The 23,230-nt window shown below is 39.4% G+C and overlaps 4 protein-coding genes across 4 annotated transcripts; 3 read left to right on the forward strand and 1 right to left on the reverse strand.

The window, feature by feature from the left end:
- Positions 1-658: 658 nt before the first annotated feature.
- On the reverse strand, positions 659-3,064 carry LOC116207307 (ribosome biogenesis protein NSA2 homolog). The gene is made up of 9 exons (XM_031540216.1): positions 2,925-3,064; positions 2,696-2,815; positions 2,502-2,569; positions 2,044-2,152; positions 1,889-1,957; positions 1,663-1,720; positions 1,109-1,344; positions 974-1,025; positions 659-887 (listed from the first exon to the last, which is right to left on the reverse strand). Exons 1-9 carry the CDS (start codon positions 2,925-2,927, stop codon positions 820-822), a joined length of 783 nt encoding a protein of 260 aa, XP_031396076.1. The 5' UTR covers positions 2,928-3,064; the 3' UTR covers positions 659-819.
- A 6,700-nt stretch (positions 3,065-9,764) lies between these two features.
- LOC116207071 (receptor protein kinase TMK1-like) lies at positions 9,765-13,478 on the forward strand. Its single transcript, XM_031539931.1, has 2 exons — positions 9,765-12,536; positions 12,842-13,478. Exons 1-2 carry the CDS (start codon positions 10,160-10,162, stop codon positions 13,348-13,350), a joined length of 2,886 nt encoding a protein of 961 aa, XP_031395791.1. The 5' UTR covers positions 9,765-10,159; the 3' UTR covers positions 13,351-13,478.
- Positions 13,479-15,247: 1,769 nt separating this feature from the next.
- Positions 15,248-19,678, forward strand: LOC116207072 (exocyst complex component EXO70A1). Its single transcript, XM_031539932.1, has 11 exons — positions 15,248-15,639; positions 15,790-15,885; positions 16,385-16,590; positions 16,728-16,973; positions 17,251-17,389; positions 17,511-17,723; positions 17,991-18,196; positions 18,308-18,505; positions 18,582-18,681; positions 19,034-19,263; positions 19,353-19,678. Exons 1-11 carry the CDS (start codon positions 15,481-15,483, stop codon positions 19,468-19,470), a joined length of 1,911 nt encoding a protein of 636 aa, XP_031395792.1. The 5' UTR covers positions 15,248-15,480; the 3' UTR covers positions 19,471-19,678.
- A 762-nt stretch (positions 19,679-20,440) lies between these two features.
- On the forward strand, positions 20,441-21,780 carry LOC116208807. The gene has a single exon (XM_031542366.1). The coding sequence runs from the start codon at positions 20,498-20,500 to the stop codon at positions 21,554-21,556; it is 1,059 nt and encodes a 352-aa protein (XP_031398226.1). The 5' UTR covers positions 20,441-20,497; the 3' UTR covers positions 21,557-21,780.
- Positions 21,781-23,230: the final 1,450 nt, after the last annotated feature.

The raw sequence follows: 23,230 nt of genomic DNA on the forward strand, positions 1-23,230 counted from the left end.
TTTTTAAAAAATATAATAAAAAATAATAATAAGAGTAAAAATTTAGAAAAAAAAAATAAAATTATTTTAAAATTTTGAAAATTTTGAAAATTATTTTTAAAAAATTTAAATTTTTTTAAATTTTTTTAAATTTTTTAAAATTTTTTTAAATTTTTTTAAAATTTTTTTAAAATTTTTTTTTTTTTTTTTTTTTTTTTTTTTTTTAATTTTATAAAAAAATTAATATTTAATATTAAAATTTTTTAAAATTTAATATTAAAATTTTTTTAAATTTAAATTTAAATTTTAAATTAAAAGTTTAAAATTATTTTTAAAAGTTTTCAAAATTTTAAAATTTTAAAATTTTAAAATTTTTCGACCGCGTCAGCAAGGAGGTGACACGTAATAGCCACGTCAGCGTCGGCTTGACGGCGTCAAGCTCGAATTGACGGTTTGTACCATCATAAAACAATTTTAAAACATTTTGTACCATTATGTAGCGAAAAAAACTTTTTGAACCATAATGAAACATTTGTAAAATATTTTGAACCACCAGTGCAATTTGTCTTTTGTTTCAAGAGACTGGTCTTGTTATGCTTTCTATATCTTGTTGCAGTCTCACTGGAGAAGATAGAAATGATCTGGAGACGTTTTGTCCACATCTAAATAGATAAGTCGATGAATGAAATGGACATATTTGTATAAAAAATACTCGGTGAAACATCTCTTTATAAGATCAGTAACAGTATCAAAAGTAGCAAAAACAAAAGCTCTCTCGAAGTGAATAGGTTATACATAACAAAATGTCTATCTGCCACAAGCTGGGCAGCTGCTTTGGTGTTAGACCAGCAGAACTGCATTGACACAGCCATCATTCTCGGGATTGTTAGTCACCTGGGCGTATTTGCCTGCAACCATCCACAGCAATTATGTCAGCAGCCGCATACAGAAGATAAAAGAGAATAAAAGCATCTCTTTAGTGACGGATACTTACCCCACACGACTTTCCCAGCTGGTGTGACCAGACCCAGCTCACTCACATTAACCTGAGATCGTTAATAGAAATGTTGCTCAGGAGATCTATCAGGTTTTCTGCATGAATGATGGGTTGATGCGAAGGAGGCATTACCTCGATGATAGTTCCCTTGGTCATCACACCAAGAGAGGTATACATAGGGCCATTGGGGTTTTTCTTCACACCAATGATCTCAAGATTGAACGTGGCCTTGAGTTCGGGGTGCGTGACATGTGCCTTATTGAACCTTAGACCTGAAGGACGAATGAATCGCTCATACTTGGGAGGTTTCCGGGTAAAAGCGGGACCCACGAATGTGGCCTTCGTCACCATCCTCTTCCATTGCTTGGCTGAAGTGGAGAACACGTTAGAGAATGTGAAATGCCAGAGCTATTTGAACTGTCTATAAAGTATAATGAAAAATTAGGTGGTCCCGAATAACAGATAAAAGAAACAAGATATCATCCTCATATTCATATTAGTCCTCCCAGTTATATCTCAAAATCAAAGCAGATATATATTGCGAGTATTAGATAAGTAAAGAGATCTCACTCGATCAAACAAAATAGATACCTACAAGTTCCCACATGCAAAGGAAACAATATGATAGGAAACACCACCAGAAAATTGAACAAAATTCAAGAGAAAGAGCTTTGCAATGTACTTACTTCTGCGTTTACCGGATCTCATCACTTTAAACATCTCATCCTCTGCAACAGGTCTTACCTGAAGGTGAGAGATTTAACTTGTCATATAATACAACCAACAGATCTCAAGTTCGAAATATTACAGAAAGAATGGATGTTGAAACATCGAACATCTTTCTACTCCTTAATCTACAAATAAATGAATAATAGAAATTTCAACAAGAGAAGACAAAGGAGACTAACTCACTTTGGGTAGAGGGACGTCCCATTTCCCAGCTTTCTCTTTCCTCTTCTGCTTGATAGTGTTGCTAAGTACCTATAAATAAAGTAACATTAGTTTCGTTAACCACCAACAATAACAAATATGAATACTTATTTATAGTTATCCCATTACAAACATACCTTCGCTCGTGTAGTGTTCTCACGATCAAGCAGATATGCTGGAACAGCTCCATCTTGGACATCATCGTCCACTTTCCGCCTACTTGTTGACTCCTCATGCATAGCCAATCTGTTATTTACGTGAAGAGTCTGTTAACACATTCGTGCCATACTTCTAAAAGACAAAGAAGCATGTTGAGAGACCATCAACGAAATAACACTGAATTTCCTGTGTGTAATATTACACATCAAGTTCGTAGCTCGACAAGGGAAGTAGAATATCATTTAGGAATATGGGCTCAATCCTCATTGACGACACATACCAAGAAGAAATGAAAACGAATTATCTATAGTTAACAAGCCCCAGCCGGACAACCATGAAAAAAATGAGCTTCGAAACATTGTGCTTCAACAACAAGATGAGAATTTAGCCAAAAAGGAAAAAAGGTAAACAATAAAATAAGAATTAGAGAACTCACGTCTTCTTCATGAGAGCCTTCTCAGCATATCTCTTCTTGGCAAACATCTTGCCCTTAATACCCAATGCCTGCACGCAACGATTCAGAGTGCAGCGGAATTGAAAACACAGCTCATATTCATCAAATCCAAGCAAAAAAAAAACGTAACTTCCCGGAGGACCAAAAGAATGAACAACGGGGGGTGAAGGAGGAACCTTTTGGGCAATGGCGGAGCGCTTGTGGACTTCTCGCGCCTCCTTCTTACGCTTACGCTCGAAGTGATCATGGCGGTAGCCATGTCGCTTCCTGTGAAGCTCTATGTAATCTCCCTGCGGCTGAAAGAAGTAACAAGAAGATGAAGAATCAGTGGGCAGCTCGAACTGAATGGAAGCGAATTCAAGGAGATCAATCGACGAGCTCAAGCATCGCAGAGAGGAGACTCACCATGGTGGATTCAGCTTCAGTGCGCGCCCACACGGAGAGAGAGAAGAGATGGCACTAAAACCTTAGATTTGGGTGGTGAGGCGGTGGAAGAAGCGAAAGTAGGTGGGGAGGGAAATTGATTTGGTTGTACGTGCAGGAGGTTTGGATTTTTAAGGGGGCCAGCTTACGGGCCATTGTTCGGCCACAGCGGGACAATTAAGCCCAATGAGCCAAGGCCCAAAGACTTTCAATAGGTCAATGTAAAAGAATTGTAAAACTATGGCATCCACTATTTTGTCCTTTTCTTCTATCTTTATAATCACATAATTTTTCTCTTTTCTTTTTCTACATTGCAGATTGCTAGATTTACATATTGGCCTGGTCGAAATTTGACAATATTTATCATTTAGAGGAGATCTCGACGTTTTATCAGTTTACTGCTTGAGACTAGTCTCCATTCGATTGTTGACTTGATCTTAATTACGAGAAAAGATTAAGGCAACGATTTAAAGCTCTCTTCTTTTCTTTTCTTTTCTTTCCCTCCATTACCACTAATAATTTCTTTTGTGTATCTTGATACTTAAAAATTTATTGGTCCAGCTTAATCTAGTTCGAGTCGAGTCTGCCCACTAAAGGATAAAACTCTCATAACGTTAATTTTTCAATCGACAACTCGATCTCAAGATCTTATTTAAGATGAACAAATGATGAACCGTTTGAATTAATTCCACGTTGATAATAAATTTTTTCTATTAAATTTTTTCTTTTTGATTTTTGATTTTTTTCCTGGGTTTTATTTGTTTGGGTTAAAGGACCAGCAAAATGGCATCCCAACAAGGAATATGATTGTTTTGGGCAATCCAAGAAAGCCCAGCTGTAAGGGCCCTTCTTGTGTCTATATCTACGCCCCTTTGAGAATTGAGAGGTCAGATCATATGAAGCATCTCCTAAATACGACACCGCACCGTCTGTCACTCTATCTGCTTTAGAGTCCCCCAATTATAGATGGGGTGAGGAGCTTTTGGTAGATTCTCGCTCTTCTGCGGAAAATACATATCCATAGCGAAAACGGTGATTTAGTGATTAAGTATCAAATATTTCACTTAAATATCACGAATTTGAGAATCTCATTGGGAACGCAGAGCTCACTACTATGTATGTGTATTATAGGATGACGGTGACCGGCTCATAATACTTGATCCAGTGAACTTTAGACTTAATTCTCAATCTAGGCTTTTTATTCATAAAAAAAAAAGTAGAAATCCATATCCAAAATAATGTGGATATTCGATGATGGGAACGGTGAGATAGAGAGAGTGCGGAAGCATGAAAAATAATGATGTATATATTTACTTCATATCGAGACTACTTTCTCAACATGTATGTGTGGTTTTCAATTTTTAATTTGAACTAATTGATAATGATACGTGTCATTGTTCTAGTTTCGTCATCGATAATTTAGTTTAATCGAAATTAGTCTTTTTCGTTGAAGCTCTTTGTCTAATTTCTTTTGATGCGAACTCAGGCTATGTCAAATAATCCCCCGAGAAGGACCCGCACCATACACGACATAGCTACTACCGAATTCTCCCGACAGTAAAGAACAAACAATCACATGCGTAAAAGGATATTTAAAAAAAAAAAAAAAAAACTTTGATCATAACAGCACGTCAATCTTTGGGATTTGGGAAAAACATTTTCATTACATATATATATATTTATATATATATATTACTCACTAAATTATTTCAATACTTTATAGAAAATATTATATGTGTGTGTATAGCATTATGAAAGTGAGAAGAGGGTCCATTCCATCCATCGAGCTTGTTTGACTCTTGTGGACTGAGGTTTCTCCATCCCCTTCCCTCCGGCTACGGACAAAAGCTCCCACGTTAAGATATGGGACCTGATCTTGTCTCGGTGCCTTTGTCGATCCAATCAAATCCCGCCTTTTGCACCGCCACACAATATAATCTCAATCAATCAATCAATTAATCAGGAGAAACAAAATCTTTGTTAGAATAATCAAAACTTTCTTATTTATCATTAAATTACATTTCTATTAATCAAAAAATGGAGGGGTCCCGACATCACTTGCGGTGCTAGTGGGACACTAATCATTGGTCCAATAGTCCTTATAATTAGATGAATTTATATAATAAAAAAAAAGGGGTTGTTAATACCAGTGAAAAAAAGATTAAAAAAAAAACTCGTCGTCCCCGTATACCTGTACTTTTTCTGTTTGTATAATCCTATCATCGTCGATCATATTTGCCTGGAATACGCATTGAATCACTTTCCTATGTTCGGTATTGAATTTTGATTTTCCGCCATTTGACTCAACAGAGAACATGGACCTCCTCGACCTAATCTTGTAACATCCCGCCAGTTAAGTAAGTTGATTGAGAAAGCAAATTGATTGATTACTCCAATATTTCTCCACCGACAAAATCGACTGCACCTTCCACACAGAATGATATTTAATCCCCAATTTTCCCATCAAAGAAAAGTCCACAATCAATTAAACCCATAAATTACGTGTCTTGTTATCTCTACTTGATTTGAAATGGTAATTATCGGCTCTATTTTGATTAAGAAATTGGGGTTTGATGATGGAGTCCATGTGGAATTGAACTTAATGTCACGCATGCGCTTGTGGCTGGATTTTATTTGTTGATGTATGGATCTGCACAGGCCGATTATTCCAATGAGTCCACCAGTTAATTTGACAAATCTAACGTTAGGATGAAAGAGACGCGATCAATTTTAATTTAAGTAGGAAGCGGTGAGTATAAGACCGGGTCCGGATTCAATTCACGAATTCAAGGTTTTTTTCTACTCCCTCTTCCACCCGACGACCAGTACAATTGGAACACGGATATATAGCTTTTTCTTGTTTATATGTATATATATATAATGTAATTTCTATTTTGGGCGATTCAATGCTTAGGGACCTTTGATTTTGACAAGGAAATTGTTCCATCGTCTGTGGACTCAAAAGATAATAGAGGAAACTATCTTTATAGACCTCATGTGCCCCATTTTTATGTTCCACTACTTAAGGACCAGAACTAGGATCCTCAAAATTATTCAAAAAAACAATACCGAAATTAAATCAAAAATCGAATATCCAAAAATATGATTTAGCTATGGTGCAATTTTTCTTAAAATTTTTCAGATATAGTGCAACTTTCAATTTTAGTGAATATTTAGTCATAGGACGCGTCCCTCTCACTCTTCGCATCCTTTCTCTCTCAATTGATCCACTCCTTGATTCGTATTTATCATCCAAGTCAAGCAGTGAATCTGGATATGCTTTCTTTTACCCCTTTCTTTAAATTTTCTATTTATAATTCTTCCTTTTAATTTTTTTTTTTGCTTGAATCCTCACTAATCACCATTTTATACGTGGGAGCATTTTATGTAAATATAATACATGCCCAACTTTGTTCAGTGTTAATTTAGATGAAGAGTATCTGATACGCATCCACTAATGGCATAGAGGCAAGATAGAATGAAAAAGTTAAACAGGGAAAAAGAAAAGAGAAGAAGAAAGTGTTTCCATTGGCAATTAAGAAATAATTAAATAAGATTATCGTTGGACTAACACATAGGTGGAATCCCACTGAAAATACTTTGTGATCCGGATCTGTATATGCATGTACTCGAGTGAAAATTGATATATGCGAAAGAGGTTGAGAATTTTCACCAGGAAAAGAAATAGGTTGAGAATGTTAAAAGAGAGAGGGAGAGAATATTATCTCTTTTCCAACTTAATCTAAAATATTGCCCATTATTATATTTGCTCTAGGCAAGAATTACAAATCTTGAAGGCAGACTTCATTAAATCTACCTATATCCATATACAATATACAATAACGAAATGAAAAAGCATGTTTGACGAGAGTGAGCCATGTGTCGTTCTAAAATTAATAAGGCGATACCATCTGTCAAACCCTTAACTCTCTATTTACTCAAAATTCACTAATATTTTATACTCTCTTTAATACATTAATAATTGATGCACAAGTAAATAAATTGATTCATAGGAATAATATATTTATATCTATTCAATTTACTAAAATTATTTTCATTTTCCAATACTCGGTTTAACAAGTAAAACTATGTCCACTAGAATATCTATGAATTTTTAAAAATTTCTATACCAATGTTAAATACACTTAAAAAATAAATAAATAATACAAGTAAATTGATTTAAGAGTTCGTACCATTTGGTAATAAATATATCTTTTGGAATTTTATTAATTAAAGTCATTTTCTTTTCCAATTTTCAATTCTACAAATACTTAATTATATTCTTAAAAGTTGAAATTGTAATAAGATTTTTTAGTTTAAAAGGGCAAGGAAATATTTTTCTAAAATTTTTCACACAAGTAATTATTTACATAATTGAAATTGTAAGGAGGTTTGGAATATTAAAAAACTATTGCAAGTTCTACGTTAATATTAAATATACTTAGAAATTAAAAATGATGCTAAAAGAATTTATTTATTTAAAAGTTCGCGAAATGAATGGAATGAATTTAGTCTCTCTTTTTATTAAATTTAGTCAGAGTCGAAATATTTAAGTTTTATAAGTAACTTATTATTTTATAAAGGATATAAAATATTTTCTACAATTTCGGCATTGACAATTAAGAGTTTTAAAAAAACTAAAAGGTATTAATTAGTTAAAATAATTTTATTAATGTGATTTTACTAATCTTATTTATAAAATATATAAATTAATGCTTTTTAAGTGAATAATATAGTTTTTTATGTAATTAAAGTATTTAACGGAGCAAATCTAATATGATAAATTTAATATTCTTTATTCATCATTATTTTGATGATTATCAAAATGTTAATTATACAATTATAAATTAATCAATATTTTTAAAGACTATGTATAATAAATTATCAAAATTCCTACAACGAATCACACTTTCGCGTAACGCGCGTGCCAAATGGCTAGTTGCTCTGAATTTTTAAACAACCTTATGAGCAGAAGTGAAGCACAATTTTTTCAACGACAGTTGTTTAATTGTTATTCAAGAAGGAAGGAAAAAAATAATTATTTACCAACCCTGTTTGAGAACTTTAGAAATATTTGTTTATTTATTATATTCTCGTTATTTAACGAGAAGCATTAATGCGAATTTTCTTTAAAAAAATTAAAATGAAGAAAAAAAAGAAAAAAGAAATTGATAGTTTACAATGACAATTAAGTAATTATATATTTATGAAAAAGAAAACGAGAGGAGAATGAATTTTATTCACAATATAATTGATTTTTCTTAATAAATGAGGAAAAACTTTTGTCCATGTATATATATATAATCCTCTTCAATATTGTCATCATATCATCAGACGAGACTTTACGGCACGTTTTGTTGCCGGGGAGATGCGTCGAAGTCGTCTCCTTTCTCATGCACGTCCCAAGAAGCGCCATGCATGCATCCATGGCTCATCTAGCTAGCTATCTTGCTTCATCCCTCTAATTTGGACTCCCCACCAATATCGTAAGTACCCAAAAAAAAAAACTTAATAGAGAAAATGAAAAAAAAAAAAGAGAAGATGTTCTTGCCGGCTAACATCATATTCTCCGTCAACCGAACATTTGATTAAGGTGCGACGGAAGAAGTTTGAAATTCACGTATTCATAATAAACTGCGTATTGTATGTCGGGACATACTCCATACAATATGCAGTGTTAACAGAATTGACTTATGATACTGTATGATGTTGCCTATGCGTTCGAAACCTGGTGGTCGAAAATACATAAATGCCTGTGGCGTAAGGCTTCTATACGTGGTTGTGCCTCGTTGAAAAATTAATGCATCTGAAGTTTATTGAAACGGAAGAAAGCTCGTTTGCTCTTAGCAATCAATGCGTGGAAGCGAAGTGCCTCAGAGATTATTTATGGCAAGGGCTACTTTTAATGTTTTTACCGAATCTGATAGCCTCCGACGTATTGTTAGGCCGATTTATTTTATTTTATTTTATTTTTTTATCGAGTATTAGGCCGATTTAGTAAAATGATGATGAAGGTTCTAAAACAGAATAATTAGCAAAGGCCAACAAAAACCTTTTTCAATAAACTAATTACTTCTAACGAAAATAGAACCCAAACTAGAAACAAAAAGGAAAATATATATATATATATATATATATATTAGTAAATTTGAGAGTGTTGATATAAGTAAATTTATAGCATTTTCCAGAAAATTAAATTTTACAAAAATTAATTCTCATATATCTATATATTATTTATGCTTGTCTGCATCAAATCAAATATTATCAAATTTAAATATTATCAAATATTTAGTTTACCCTTAAGGGAGTAAATTCATGTTGAGAGGGATTTATCCTCTTAAGTAGTTGATCATATTCGAATTAAATTAGTCGCAATTCGTGCTACTTCTAAAGACTAAATATTACAATCGAAAATATTATAATATTTGATCCGATTTATAATTTCAATAGGACAAAAGCAAATTCCATGGTCTATCTTTCCCTGTAGGTATAAATAAATAAATAAATAAATAAAATTTCATCGTCCTTGCTTATGCTGATAGGTAAAGTCATTGACAATTACAAAATATTAATTGCCCATTAATTGTCTTCTCCATTAAATAGGTTAATGAAGGAGCAGTAGAGAGGGATGATATTTTCACTCCGCCTCTCTGCGGCGACGGCGAGTCCAACATCAGCGGTGAAATGACATTACTATCCCTCTACAGATTCCGACCCGTGAGAAGAGGGCAGAGGGCATCGCCATAGCCAGATAGGCAGTGATGATAACGGAAAGAGAGAGAGAGAGAGAGAAATAGAGAGACAGAACCTTTAAAAAAAAAAAAAATAGAGAGACAGAGACAGAGACAGAGACAGAGGGGCTTTCTTGTATATTGCATAAAAGCTCACTTTCCTCAATCCAAGATTAGATTTTGGGATTTAGAAGGAAAAATAAGGCAGAGGAGTTACATAAAAATGGAATCTTTAAGGCCTTACAGCTGATTCCGTTCCACATTCCTCCTGCCTTTCCCTTTTCTTGGTTGCCCGAAAGATTATTGTTTCATCTGTACATTCCTCTTCTTGAACTCTTCTTTCCTTTGATGGATCCTCCTTTCTTGAGATTTGGCGGAAAGCAAATCAGCAGCAGCTCACTTCACTCTCTGTAACTCTCCTCCTCTTCTTCCCAATGCTCAGCTGCCGAAGCCGTGAGCTTGGACGGGCTCCTCTGTAGATATTCAATGGCGGCTCACGCTCATGGTCGTCGGACGATGATTCTTGTTGGCCTCTTTCTTGGGGTGGTCTCGGTGGCTTTTTCAGCTACGGACCCGAAAGACCTGGCTGTGCTGAAGCAGTTCCGGGACGGGCTGAGCAACCCGGAGCTGCTGCAGTGGCCGGACGGCGACAATGACCCATGTGGGTCCCGCTGGAAGCACGTCTTCTGCAGTGGCACTAGGGTTTCCCAGATTCAGGTGCAGAACCTCGGCCTCAAGGGCCCGCTGCCCTCGAGCCTCAACCAGCTCAACGCCCTCACTGACCTCGGCCTCCAGAAGAACAGCTTCACCGGACCCATCCCGTCCTTCAGCGGCCTCTCGGCACTGCAGAAGGCCTACCTCGACTACAACAGCTTCAATTCCATCCCCTCGGATTTCTTCACGGGCCTCGACAGCTTGCAGTTCCTGGCCCTCGACGGGAATGCCTTGAATTCCACCGCCGGGTGGATGTTCCCCGACGACTTGCGGAACTCGGCACAGCTGATGAACCTCACCTGCAACCAGTGCAACTTGGCGGGTCCTCTGCCGGATTATCTCGGGAGCATGGCCTCCCTCTCTGTCCTGATGTTGGCTGGGAACTCTCTGTCTGGCCAAATTCCGTCGAGTTTCGCGAACTCGAGCCTGGAGATTCTCTGGCTGAATAATCAGGTAGGTGGCGGGATGACTGGCCCGATCACGGTTGTTGCCTCGATGGGGAACCTTAGGAGCCTCTGGCTCCACGGGAACAGCTTCTCGGGGCCGATCCCCAGCAACATTGGCGACTTGGTCTCACTAAAGGACCTCAATATGAACGGTAATCAGCTCGTCGGCGTGGTTCCTGATAGTTTGGTGAATATGGAGCTAGACAGTCTAAACTTGAACAATAACCACTTGATGGGCCCGACCCCAAAGTTCAAAGCAGGTAACTCGAGCTGTGCTGCGAACTTCTTCTGTTTGCCCTCCCCCGGGGTGCCCTGCAACCCTCAAGTTATGGCCTTGATCGGGTTCCTCGATGGGGTGAATTACCCCTCAAGGCTCCTGAATTCTTGGGAGGGAAACGATCCTTGCAAGGGGCCATGGCTCGGTGTGGGTTGCGGCAGCAATGGAAAAGTTTCGATGATAAATCTGCCCAAGAACAACCTTAGTGGTACGTTGAGTCCCTCGGTCGCGGACCTGGCGGATCTGTCCTCAATTCGACTCTCATCGAACAATTTAACTGGTTCAATTCCCGCAAGCTGGACTTCTTTAAAGTCCCTGACTTACTTGGATCTGAGCAACAATGACATTTTACCGCCTTTGCCGAAGTTTAGTACCTCTGTGAAGCTCATGATAAACGGTAATCCAGTGAATGGTGATGGCAAGTCTGTACCCGCTGCATCGCCTCAGAGCAGCACTTCACCGAGTGGCTCAGGCTCCCCGACTGGAGGTGGCTCATCCTCATCCCCCACAAAAGGCTCTGGCTCCACCACTTCAGGTTCAACCACTGGATCCAGCAAGCCAAAGAAACTCAAACCCATCCTAGTTGCTATTGTTGCCCCTGTTGCAAGTCTTGCAGTCCTGATATTCCTCGCCGTTCCTCTCTACTTCTTCTGCAAGAAGAGGAAAGAAGCAGCCTCGCAAGCCCCAAACTCCCTTGTAGTCTACCCTCGGGACCCATCTGATCCCGACAACATAGTCAAGATTGCTGTTGCTAGCAACACGTATGGAAGCACCTCGCTCACGGGGAGCGGGTCTCAGAGCAGGAACAGCAGTGGACGTAGGGAGGCCCATGTGATTGAGGCTGGCAACCTTGTGATATCGGTCCAAGTGCTGAGGAATGTGACTAAGAACTTTGCTCCCGATAACGAGCTAGGCCGAGGAGGATTTGGTGTAGTCTACAAAGGGGAACTCGATGATGGAACGAAAATCGCAGTGAAGAGAATGGAGGCAGGTGTGATAAGCAACAAAGCACTGGATGAATTTCAGGCTGAGATCGCAGTTCTCTCAAAGGTCAGGCACCGGCATCTAGTGTCCCTCTTAGGATACTCCACAGAAGGGAATGAGCGGATTCTCGTGTACGAGTATATGCCCCAGGGCGCTCTCAGCAAGCACCTCTTTCATTGGAAGACCCTGAAGCTGGAGCCCCTCTCATGGAAGAGGAGGCTGAACATTGCTTTGGATGTTGCTCGAGGAATGGAATACCTTCATAGTCTTGCGCACCAGAGCTTTATCCACAGGGATCTCAAGTCCTCGAATATCTTGCTCGGTGATGATTTTAAGGCAAAGGTCTCTGACTTTGGGCTCGTGAAACTTGCACCAGACGGGGAAAAGTCGGTTGTCACGAGGCTTGCTGGGACTTTTGGATATCTTGCACCAGAATATGCGGGTAAGCTTTGAAGGCCTTTTGCTCGAGTTTACGAATTAAAAGAAGCTGTTCCACCAGATTTGCACTGAGCTCAATAATTGTGGACTACAACACCATTAGTGAACTTTTGCTAATTTGATGAAACCTTTGCTTGTCGCATTGAGATTACCAATTGCATATCGCTGCCAAAAAGAATGCATGTATCACGGAATGTTCCAAGTATAGATATGCTCAAATGGATGTAGCTCTTTGCATTTTGGTACCGGAGGCGCATCCCTTGATGCTTGATATAGTATGCTTTGATACCTTCTCTCTTTCATGTGCAGTCACTGGCAAAATCACGACCAAGGCGGACGTGTTCAGCTTTGGGGTTGTATTGATGGAGCTACTGACCGGGCTTATGGCCCTGGATGAGGAGAGGTCAGAGGAGACCCAGTACTTGGTGGGCTACTTCTGGAACATAAAGTCCAACAAGGAGAAGCTCATGGCTGCAATCGACCCCGTTCTCGATAGGAAGGAGGAGACGTTCGAGAGCATTGCCACGATCTCAGAGCTCGCTGGCCACTGCACAGCGAGGGAGCCAGGACAGCGGCCCGACATGAGCCATGCCGTGAACGTGCTGGCGCCGCTCGTCGAGAAGTGGAAGCCGATCGACGATGAGACGGAGGAGTACTCGGGGATCGACTACAGCCTCCCGCTAAATCAGATGGTGAAGGACTGGCAAGAGGCGGAAGGAAAGGACCTGAGCTATATGGACCTCGACGACAGCAAGGGGAGCATCCCCGCAAGGCCTACGGGATTCGCAGATTCCTTCACCTCCACCGATGCTCGGTAAAAGGGAAGATGATTCTTTTTTCTTCTTCTTTTATTCCTTTTCTGCGAAATGCAATCGGTGCTAAGATGGTGTGGTTGTAGATAGGAAATTAAACAATGATCAATTAACGGAACTTCCTTTCCCCATGATTCCATCTGCATATTTCAGTCATACATTCTCGCCAGTCGTCAGTGAAGCAAAACTCAGTCGACGGGCAAGATTCGTGCCGATCCCATGTTTTAGAAGCTTATCATTCCCATGGTTTAGATTCCCAATTCTTCCTGCAAGAAATTGTCCAAACATGGAATGGAAATTGCCCCATCAGTATTGGCTTCTTTCCTTTTAACAGAGGAAGAACGCCAAAGGAGATGTCATGTCATGTCATGTCATGTCATGTCATGTCTGCTGGAGGAACAGTGAGGAAATAATACTATAGACAGACGTGACATTTCCTCAAACATCCTCGACCTCGAAGTCTTCTTGTCCTCGAAGCAAAAGGACTCGCATTGCTTTCAGCCCGAAAATGACATTAGACCTCGTTGCAGTTTTCTTCGTCAATATTAGAACTCAATCAGATGAGTGTTTAATTACGTAGTTTACAATCACACAAGTCCATACTCTGTTTCTACTATTTATATTATAGACATAATCTTTGCATGCAAAGAACGAAAAATAAAGAAAGGAAAAATATTTATATTGTTTCTTAAAAGAAAAATGAAGGTGGACCAAATCTCTATTTTTCCTATAAATGCCACATAATTATCAACATATTCTTTTCTCCACGTATAGATTAAGATTTCTACGCTCTATATGTTAGTATATTTTGGGATCCAAATATGCTGCGGGGTATATTTGGAGACTATGAGTCTATGTTTAGTAAAAATAGAGGTGACAAAAAATCGAAATAAGATATGGAGGCAAATAAAGGAAAAATCGAGAATCTTTTTCTTATAATCCAAAAGTTGAGAATCAATGTATATACTCTCGTATCTTGAATCCTACCGAAGAAAAAGTCTTTTTAATTTATCATTGTTAACATATGAATCTCTCCTCTTAAAATTATACATGAAAAACATTCTAGAGCAAACAAGAATATTGAGACCCAAATCTATATATAATATATAATCATTACTCAATTTGAAAACCTGAGGTTCCTCATTTAATGTCGTTGGTTATTAGAATTAGCTCATTCGAATACCCTTAATTTCTGATTAATTTGTCTCTTCACTTACTTTATTTTACCAAAGTTTGATATACCTTCACCGCGTGCATTTCTTTCTATTATTGCTGCCACTAAGTTGTCCCTTCACTTCCTTTAGTTTACGAAAGTTCGATGTGCCTTCACCGCGTGCATGATTTTTATTGTTGCCACCATTTCTTTTTTAATTTACTTCACTATCCCGATGATACATATTCATCTTTTCATATTATTCATTGCATAGAAAAATAAAATGGACATGATTGAATTCACAAAATAAATGCACGAATTTCCCTAGTCATCGAAACATAATAAAATTCGATATCCAGAGCAAAAGTAACATATTCCCTCCTCAAAACACAAGATAAAGCCATTCAATAAATACTTTATCCATCTATTCCCTCACAATGCGGGGTTCCCTCAAGTTAATTATGAAAAGTTTTCAAAAAAAAGAAGAATTAATTAGGAAAAGGAAAAAGTAGATTTTGTTTTTCCCAAGCAAATATATAATGTATGTATTTTCCGGCGGAACCGAAGCAAATAATTAGGAAGGCTTTTCTACCGAAAAAAATTAAATTAGAAGGGCTGTATTGTGGTCCCCGCGCTCCATTGACGTGGCAGTCGTGGCGCGAGCATAAGGGGAAAGACGGAAGAACGGGTCCCACTCCATCCACGTGGCAGTGGGCCCTGTCCGTCAACCTCCTCTCGTCTTCTCTTACCTGCTGGTGAATCAACCTCTCCCGCTGTCCTGCATGCAAAGTTTTCATGGCGGACGCCAAGAGAACTCGCCTCGCCAGAAAATCGCAGACTTTCTACGGAGACGAGAGCCATTGAAGGCAAATCAGAACTCAGACTTCGCTTCCTTGCCGTCTTTCCCCGTGTAACTCCCTCATTCACCTCGTCTGTGCTCGTGATCGAGGAGGAACTAGGAAGCTTCTCTTGGATAGAGAACAATGGGGGTTCCCCAGACGATGGAGAGCCTCAAGGAGAGAGCTGCATTCATAAGAGAGTCGCTGCATAAGAGCCAGACCATCACCGACAGCATGGTCTCCATCCTCGGCTCCTTCGACCACCGCCTCTCCGCCCTCGAGACAGCCATGCGCCCAACTCAGGTCCCCACACTCTTCCCCGACTCTGATCTAAGCACCGATTAGCTGACCTGAAACCTTCTAACGTGATTTAAGCCCGTGGTGATGGAATTAAACGCCAATGCATTAGACTAGGTTGACTGATTTGTGCCGTCCTCTGGTTTTCTATGTCAGATACGGACGCACTCCATTAGGAGGGCCCATGAGAACATCGACAAGACGCTGAAGGTCGCAGAGGATGTTCTGGTGCAGTACGATCTCACTCGCAAGGTCGGTTTCTCTGTTCCAATTATGCTATGAGTTGATTCATTATTCTGTTCCACTTTGAACCTGCAATCTCCTGATCGGAGCATCTTCGTATTCGGCCTTATTAGGAGTGATGTGCTTAATTATATAGAGGAGTGTGAAACTGCAGCAATTCCGAAAGTTGACATCTTTGAAAGTTTTTAATTAGTATCAATATGATACCGCTGGTTTATTAAATTGCATCCCCAGTGTACATTATAACAGATTGCCCGAAAATGGAAATGGCAATCTTTGGGGCCGATGGTTCATGTTTACCGATCAGATGCTCCTCCGGTCCTCATCGAGGAACAATATAAGCCCTTATGGATGACAGTTAGATCAACCTTTTGTGATGTGGAAGGGGTACAATTTCCATTTATTGGTCTCAGTGTTTCAGCAGCCCTGACGAAAAAAGGCATCTTCTTTTTCCCCCCTTCGAAAGTTTGTATTGGGTTATGATTCGGTTGGATGACTATGTATTTAGGCGGAAGCGAAAATACTGAGGGGGCCGCACGAGGACTTAGAGAGCTACCTGGAAGCGATTGATCAGTTGAGAAGCAACATCCAATTCTTCAGCAGCAACAAGGGCTTTAAGAGCAGTCATGGAGTGCTCAACCACGCGAACAGCCTACTTGCCAAAGCTATATCGAAGCTAGAAGACGAGTTCAGACAGATTTTGACAAATCACAGGTTCACCGTCTACTGGTTCTAGCTCACTGCTTTACTTTCATTGGAGGAGTACTTTCTGTTCGTGAATGCACCAAAGGGGAGTTTGATGGTGACGTACTTTTACTTTCCTCCATTATCTTCTTTTCCTTCATCTTCAGCAAGCCTGTCGAACCTGATCGTCTTTTCGATTGCCTTCCCAACAATTTACGGCCATCATCAGCGTCATCTGGAAATCAAGATGATTCTAGGGGAAAGAATCAATCCGAGCAAGACGCTAAAAGCTTAGAAAAAGCAGTTTACACCCTTCCAACTCTTATGCCACCAAGGGTCCTCCCATTGTTGCACGATTTGATTCAACAGATGATTCAAGCAGGGCACCAGCAGCAGCTCTTCAGGATCTACGGGTGATTCTCATTTTCTTCGTTTTTATTGAATGAAACCTCCGGCTGCATATATTATGGCGAACTTTATGTAATGAGTTGAGTTAAAATCTGTTTATTCTACCTAAAATGAATATGGGATAACCTTCGCCTGTATATCTTGTATTTCTCTTTTAGCTTCAGTCATTCATCAACATGCCTTCAGTTTTTAGCACAATCACATACAGAAGTAGATGAAAGGGTATTTGTTTCTTGTTCATTACTGATTACATTATGTAATGTTTTGTTTACCCTATGCAAGGGATATTCGTGCTTCAGTTGTGGAGCAGAGTCTCCGGAAGCTAGGCGTAGAGAAGCTCAACAAAGATGACGTACAGAGAATGCAATGGGAGGTTTTAGAGGCTAAAATTGGAAATTGGATTCATTATATGCGCATTGCTGTATGTACTCACAAGTCACTTCTGCTCAATAATAAACTCCAAGAATATTTTTGGCCATAATTTTGTTTATTTCACTTTTTTTTCTTTTTTTGCTGAATAATGTTTATTTCACTTGAAACAGGTCAAGCTTCTTTTTGCCGCGGAAAAGAAAATCTGTGATCAGATATTTGATGGCTCGGATTCGCTAAGAGAACAATGCTTTGCTGATGTAACTATGAATTCTGTTGCCGTTCTCCTCAGTTTTGGGGAGGCCATCGCTAAGAGTAAAAGGTCGCCTGAAAAGTTATTTGTGCTCTTGGACATGTATGAGATAATGAGAGAACTGCAGCCAGAGGTATCGAATATAATTACCTCTCAACATATGATATGCATTGCTATTCGAACCAGAAGGGCAGTTTAGGACCACATTGCCCTCTCTTGACCGTTCTCTAGAAATTTTAGGAACAGTTCATTGATCCAATAGCAAAGAAGCATATGAATATTTCAGTAAATATTTACATATGACGCCCTTCCAGTCCATAATCCATCCCCGTTTTCCTTGGACCTATCTTCTCATTTTTTTAAAAAAAAATTTGATGCTGACATTGTTCTGTGGTGGCAGATTGCTACACTTTTTGCTTCCAAATATTGCACTGAAATGCGGGACTCGGCTTTAAATTTGACTAAGCGGCTTGCTCAGACGGCCCAAGAGACTTTTGGTGATTTTGAGGAAGCAGTCGAGAAAGATGCCACAAAAACTTCCGTTCTCGATGGAACTGTTCATCCTCTAACCAGCTACGTGATAAATTACGTAAAATTCTTATTTGAGTGAGTTGTTCTCGCTTTTTCTTTCTCTTCTTTTGCTTTCTCTAATATTCGGGACGACGACCATTCATTTTGCTCGTCTCTTATTGTTTTGGGCATTAAATGCTCGTGCAGCTATCAGTCAACACTGAAGCAACTTTTTCAGGAGTTTGATGACAACGAGCCCGAGGCTCAATTGGCCTCTCTAACTACAAGAATCATGACCGCTCTTCAGAATAACCTCGACGGGAAGTCTAAGCAATACAAAGATCCTGCCTTGACCCAGTTGTTCCTCATGAATAACATTCACTATATTGTGAGATCCGTAAGGAGGTAGGATGGTTCCTCAACCCAGTAAAAATAAGCCTTTGGATCATAGCCCTGTCTGAAAAACCCCAACTTCACACAGGTCTGAGGCAAAGGACTTACTCGGGGATGACTGGGTGCAAATCCACCGGAGAATTGTACAGCAACACGCAAATCAGTACAAAAGGATTTCTTGGGCGAAGGTATTATTATGTTTCCATCCGACTAGTTTTAAGCTCTTAAATCATTTGTTAATAGTCCGTTGACATTTTCACATGCTTAAGAGCTCTGGGGTTACATCTTCATTACCTTGTCAGCCGCCTCCGATACAGTTAGTTAATCGCCTTTGGGTCTTATTTATATATCATTTTTTTACGATAGCTCACTGCATGAAATCTTAATTAAATGGTAGGCAAATGAACAACGGCAGAGATTTGAGCCCAGGCTCTTCGCACCGCTTGAAAATGTTAAAGAACACTAGGCTTATCGGTTGGTTGTGGTCCTATTCAAATTTCATATCGAGCATCATCTTCTTGTAAAATTTTCGAGTTGCAGATTCTGCAGTGCCTCACGGTACAGGGAGTTGGGGCAGACGGAAGTGGCAGCGGTGGACTCTCAAGAGCAATGGTGAAGGACAGATTTAAGACGTTCAATGTCCACTTCGAGGAGCTCCACCAGAGGCAGTCCCAATGGACAGTTCCCGACAGCGAGCTGCGTGAATCCCTAAGACTTGCTGTTGCGGAAGTTGTTTTACCCGCTTATAGATCGTTCATCAAACGCTGCGGGCAAGTTTCTCCCAACCGAGATCTTCGTTTATTCAAGTTGCGAATTTGTCATGGTTTTTTAATCCCTTGTTCTTATTTGTTTTGTATAGGCCGCTCATAGAGAACGGAAAGAACCCACAGAAGTACATCAGGTATTCAGTCGAGGATCTAGAACGAATGCTGAACGAGTTCTTTGAGGGCAAGACATGGAGTGAGCCGAAGCGGTAATCCTTTTAGAAACGAGTTTGCTCGGTCAATTGAATTTGCTTCAGTCTGTAATTAATTAAGATTTTCTCCAATAATCATTGTCCTCGGTGGTAACCTCGTCTCCCGGCATTCTTTTGTTGGAATAAGGGATAATAATGCCCATAAAATGATATGTATGTCGTCTTTAGGCTCTTTTACTAATTAAAATGAGCATATATGCTTATACTTAGTATGAGTGCTAGTGCGATTGAACCAACTTCAAAGCCGAGCTCAGAACTTGGCTAGATCTTGATCAAGTATATAATTTTTTGACATGTTTGCGGTTAAAGTTACGATTCAATTAAGCTCAAGCTCAATTTTTTAACTTGATAATAGTATAATTAAGAGAAGCTCGATGATGCTCGTGAGCATCTCGATCCAAATACTCCTAGTTAAACCTATACCTACTCCAACCAATACAAAACATCAAACACCATAAGATGACATTGGGGGGGTAAGGATGAAAGTACTGGTTTATGACCGGAATGCTAGTCCGTGGTTGCATCGATTAGTTTATGATCGGAGTGCTGGTCCGTGTGAACTTCATTACCTACAACTTGTTATTTGAACCGATTATTGGTACAGTGGATTCGTATGAAAACTTAGTTCATAACCTACAACTTGTTATTTGAACCGATTATTGGTACAGTGGATTCGTATGAAAATTTTTCGAAGGTTAATTAATGGGGGCAGCTTTTCTTGGGAGATGCTGTTTTCAACGACAAAGATTCCTTAAAGCAAACGAGATCATACGACGAGACAACCCATTCTATTTGTCTTTCTCTTGTCACTTACTTAAATTAGTAAGACAAAACTTCTAACAATTCCTAACAATATCTCTGTTTCTTAATTCCATGCATTTTTTTGTTCCCCTCCTATTTTTCACAAATTTGACGTCAACCTCTCTCTCTCGGGGTTCAATTCCCATCCCTTCCCATCTCCTCCCCTCTCTATCTGAATCTCAGTTTAGAGAGGGAGAGAGTCGATCCGATCTACCCGCCGACTGACGATGATGGCGTCTTCTTCAGTCGAATCCGATCAATCTAGAAGAGTTCCAGAGCAGGATCAGAATAGCTCCTCGGGGACAAGGCAAATTCCAGAACAGGATCAGAACAGCTCCTCGGGACCGAAACAAGGCCCAGAACAGGATCACAACAGCTCCCCGGGGTCGAATCTACCACCCGAGGCAGCTTCAAGATCTTTGGAGGGCCAATATCCCCAGCAGTCGTCCCCTCCAACCATGGCCGGTCCGTACCCTCACCAACCCCCGCATCACTACCACCAACCCCATCACCCGCACGCAATGGGTTACCCGCCCGTAATGGGGTACCCGCCAGGCAACCCTCCTCCCCCATACCCTGAGAATTATAGTCCCTACCATAACTATGCCTGTGCACCACCCATGGCGCCGCACCCGCATGCAGGATACTATCCTAACCCCAATTATTTGCCAGCACATGCACAGCCCGTTCGCCAGTCAGTGAGCTCGAGGTTCGTCCGCGGGGTTGTCATTGCTTTCATATTCCTCATTGTCTTCTCGGCCACGTTGTTAATCATTGACGCATTCCGAAATCGACCAGAGAAACCCATCTACCGCCTGGCCGCTTTCTCAGTCACCAACTTCAACATCTCTAATGCCATTCTCACGGGCAACTGGGAGGCTAAAGTGATCGTCGAGAACCGTTGTGACAGCTTCAAGATCTCCCTGGACCGGTTCCAGAGCTCAATATATCACCAGAATCCCGCGGACTCCTTGGCATGGAACGCGGAGGGGCCCCTCTCTCTTGACGCTAAAGCAAACACAACAATAATCTTAAGGAGCTCGATGATAAACAGCTCGCAGCCCAAAAGACCAGTGTTGGATGAGATCGACAAGGAGAGGAAGGACGGGTTGGTGAACTTCGGCCTGATGATGAATATGCTGGTGCATTACAACTTGGATTCCGAGATGGTGTGGGAGCGGCCGCTAAAGATTTTATGCCAAGATATCAAGGTTGGGTTTGCGGCCGGGTCCACGAACGGAACCCTAGTAATCGACAAGCCTAAGGAGTGTTCTATTTCTTGGTGATTTACGTTTGTAATTCATGTTTTCTTTTTTTACCTTCAAAATCTTGTGTCACCTTCTTTTCAAATGAAAAAAGGAAAAAAAATGACTCCGGCCAAATGTGGAGCATGGATTATTGATTCATCCGGCGAAACCGAGATTAGCTTACAAAGTAATAGATATATAAGAGAATCAAATCGGATACTTAGCAAAAAAAGAAAAAGAAAAAAGAATGACATCATTATTTCACAAACTGATGCATTCATTTTCATTTGCACTTACACAGCATTAGTTTGGTTTACTGCCAAATGTATAGGAACGAGGGAAGTATAATAGAGGCGTGTCTATATTCAGGGATGGACCAAGAGGGCTAACGATTAGGGGACACTGTATATATATTTCATTTGAGTGACTTCATATAAATGTAAGAATATGTAGAATTGGTGCTGCAATCCTATAACACTCAATGCCAAAAGACAGACTAGTGAGCTTATTATTACTTAATCCTATTCATCCTCGGAGAGTGGTCCAAGCGAGTCATCAACGTCGGTTTCAGCAGATTCATGTGATTACGTACTTGCTATAGCCACTTAGGAAGATTTCAAACTCCACTGGCGCTTAAAGGAAAGAGCAAACTACCACCTTATTACCATCAGAGCTAGCGGGAAACCTCTTGTTCATAATCTTCAGCCAATTTGTTCGTTTGATAACATGCATGGGAAACGAAGGAAGTAAGTTCGATGAAGCCTCAGTTTGCTTGGCCCATTCTATCCAAACGATGGGCCTCTCACAATTTCGGCCCTCTATAGAATGCGATTCGGACTCAGGATGCGCAATTAATTTACCACATCCTAACCATCAAATGCATTGGTTTCTTGGCAGAAGTTGGGGGAAAGGTTGTACTTATATCCCGACGCAACACATGCATCGATATTATCGCCATTTTAAAAAAAAATTGACAATGAAATAAATCCATGCATATTGGAGATCCATGTATATGGTATGCTTTAATTTGTAAATTATACTAAACCAAAACAGAAAAAAATAAAACTTAAAATACATGCAAAATGTTATAAGATGTAGATTGAATATAGAGTAATATCGCTCGCGTCCACTACTTCTATGTTGGGGCTGAGCATGCATGATTAGGGTTGACGGGGAGACAAAAAAAGTTATAGATATACAACAGAGATAAGATAATATTATATATATTTAATTACGGTGGAAAAACATTAATTGATAATTATAATTATAATTGAGGCTGTTTGCCCTTGTTAATTCCATAATCAGAAATAGAAATTTCCAAATGAAATCGTTAGGTAAACATGTGAACAAATTTATATACACATGGACTGATATGGAAATTTCCAAACGATCAACTCTTTCCATATGTTTTTTTTTGGTAGATGCTCTTTCTATATGTTTGTTAACTGTATTCGTTTGATAAAGATAATATATCGCCCCCCACCCCCACAAAAAAAAAATTCCTTGATGTGCCCAAAGAAGAGGAAATATACTTAGTGCTACCTTTCTTTGTCTCGTGCGTTGCGCGGGGTTCATGTTCATGTATCTATCATTTTTATTGTCATTATTTACTTTTTAAAATATGAACTTTCCTATATAAAATAATAATAATTTTCAACTTTTATTTCAAATATTCAAATAATAATATTAAAAAATTATTTAATAAAACTTATT

The sequence above is a fragment of the Punica granatum genome, chromosome 5 (assembly GCF_007655135.1).
Source record: "Punica granatum isolate Tunisia-2019 chromosome 5, ASM765513v2, whole genome shotgun sequence".
Lineage (NCBI taxonomy): Eukaryota > Viridiplantae > Streptophyta > Magnoliopsida > Myrtales > Lythraceae > Punica > Punica granatum.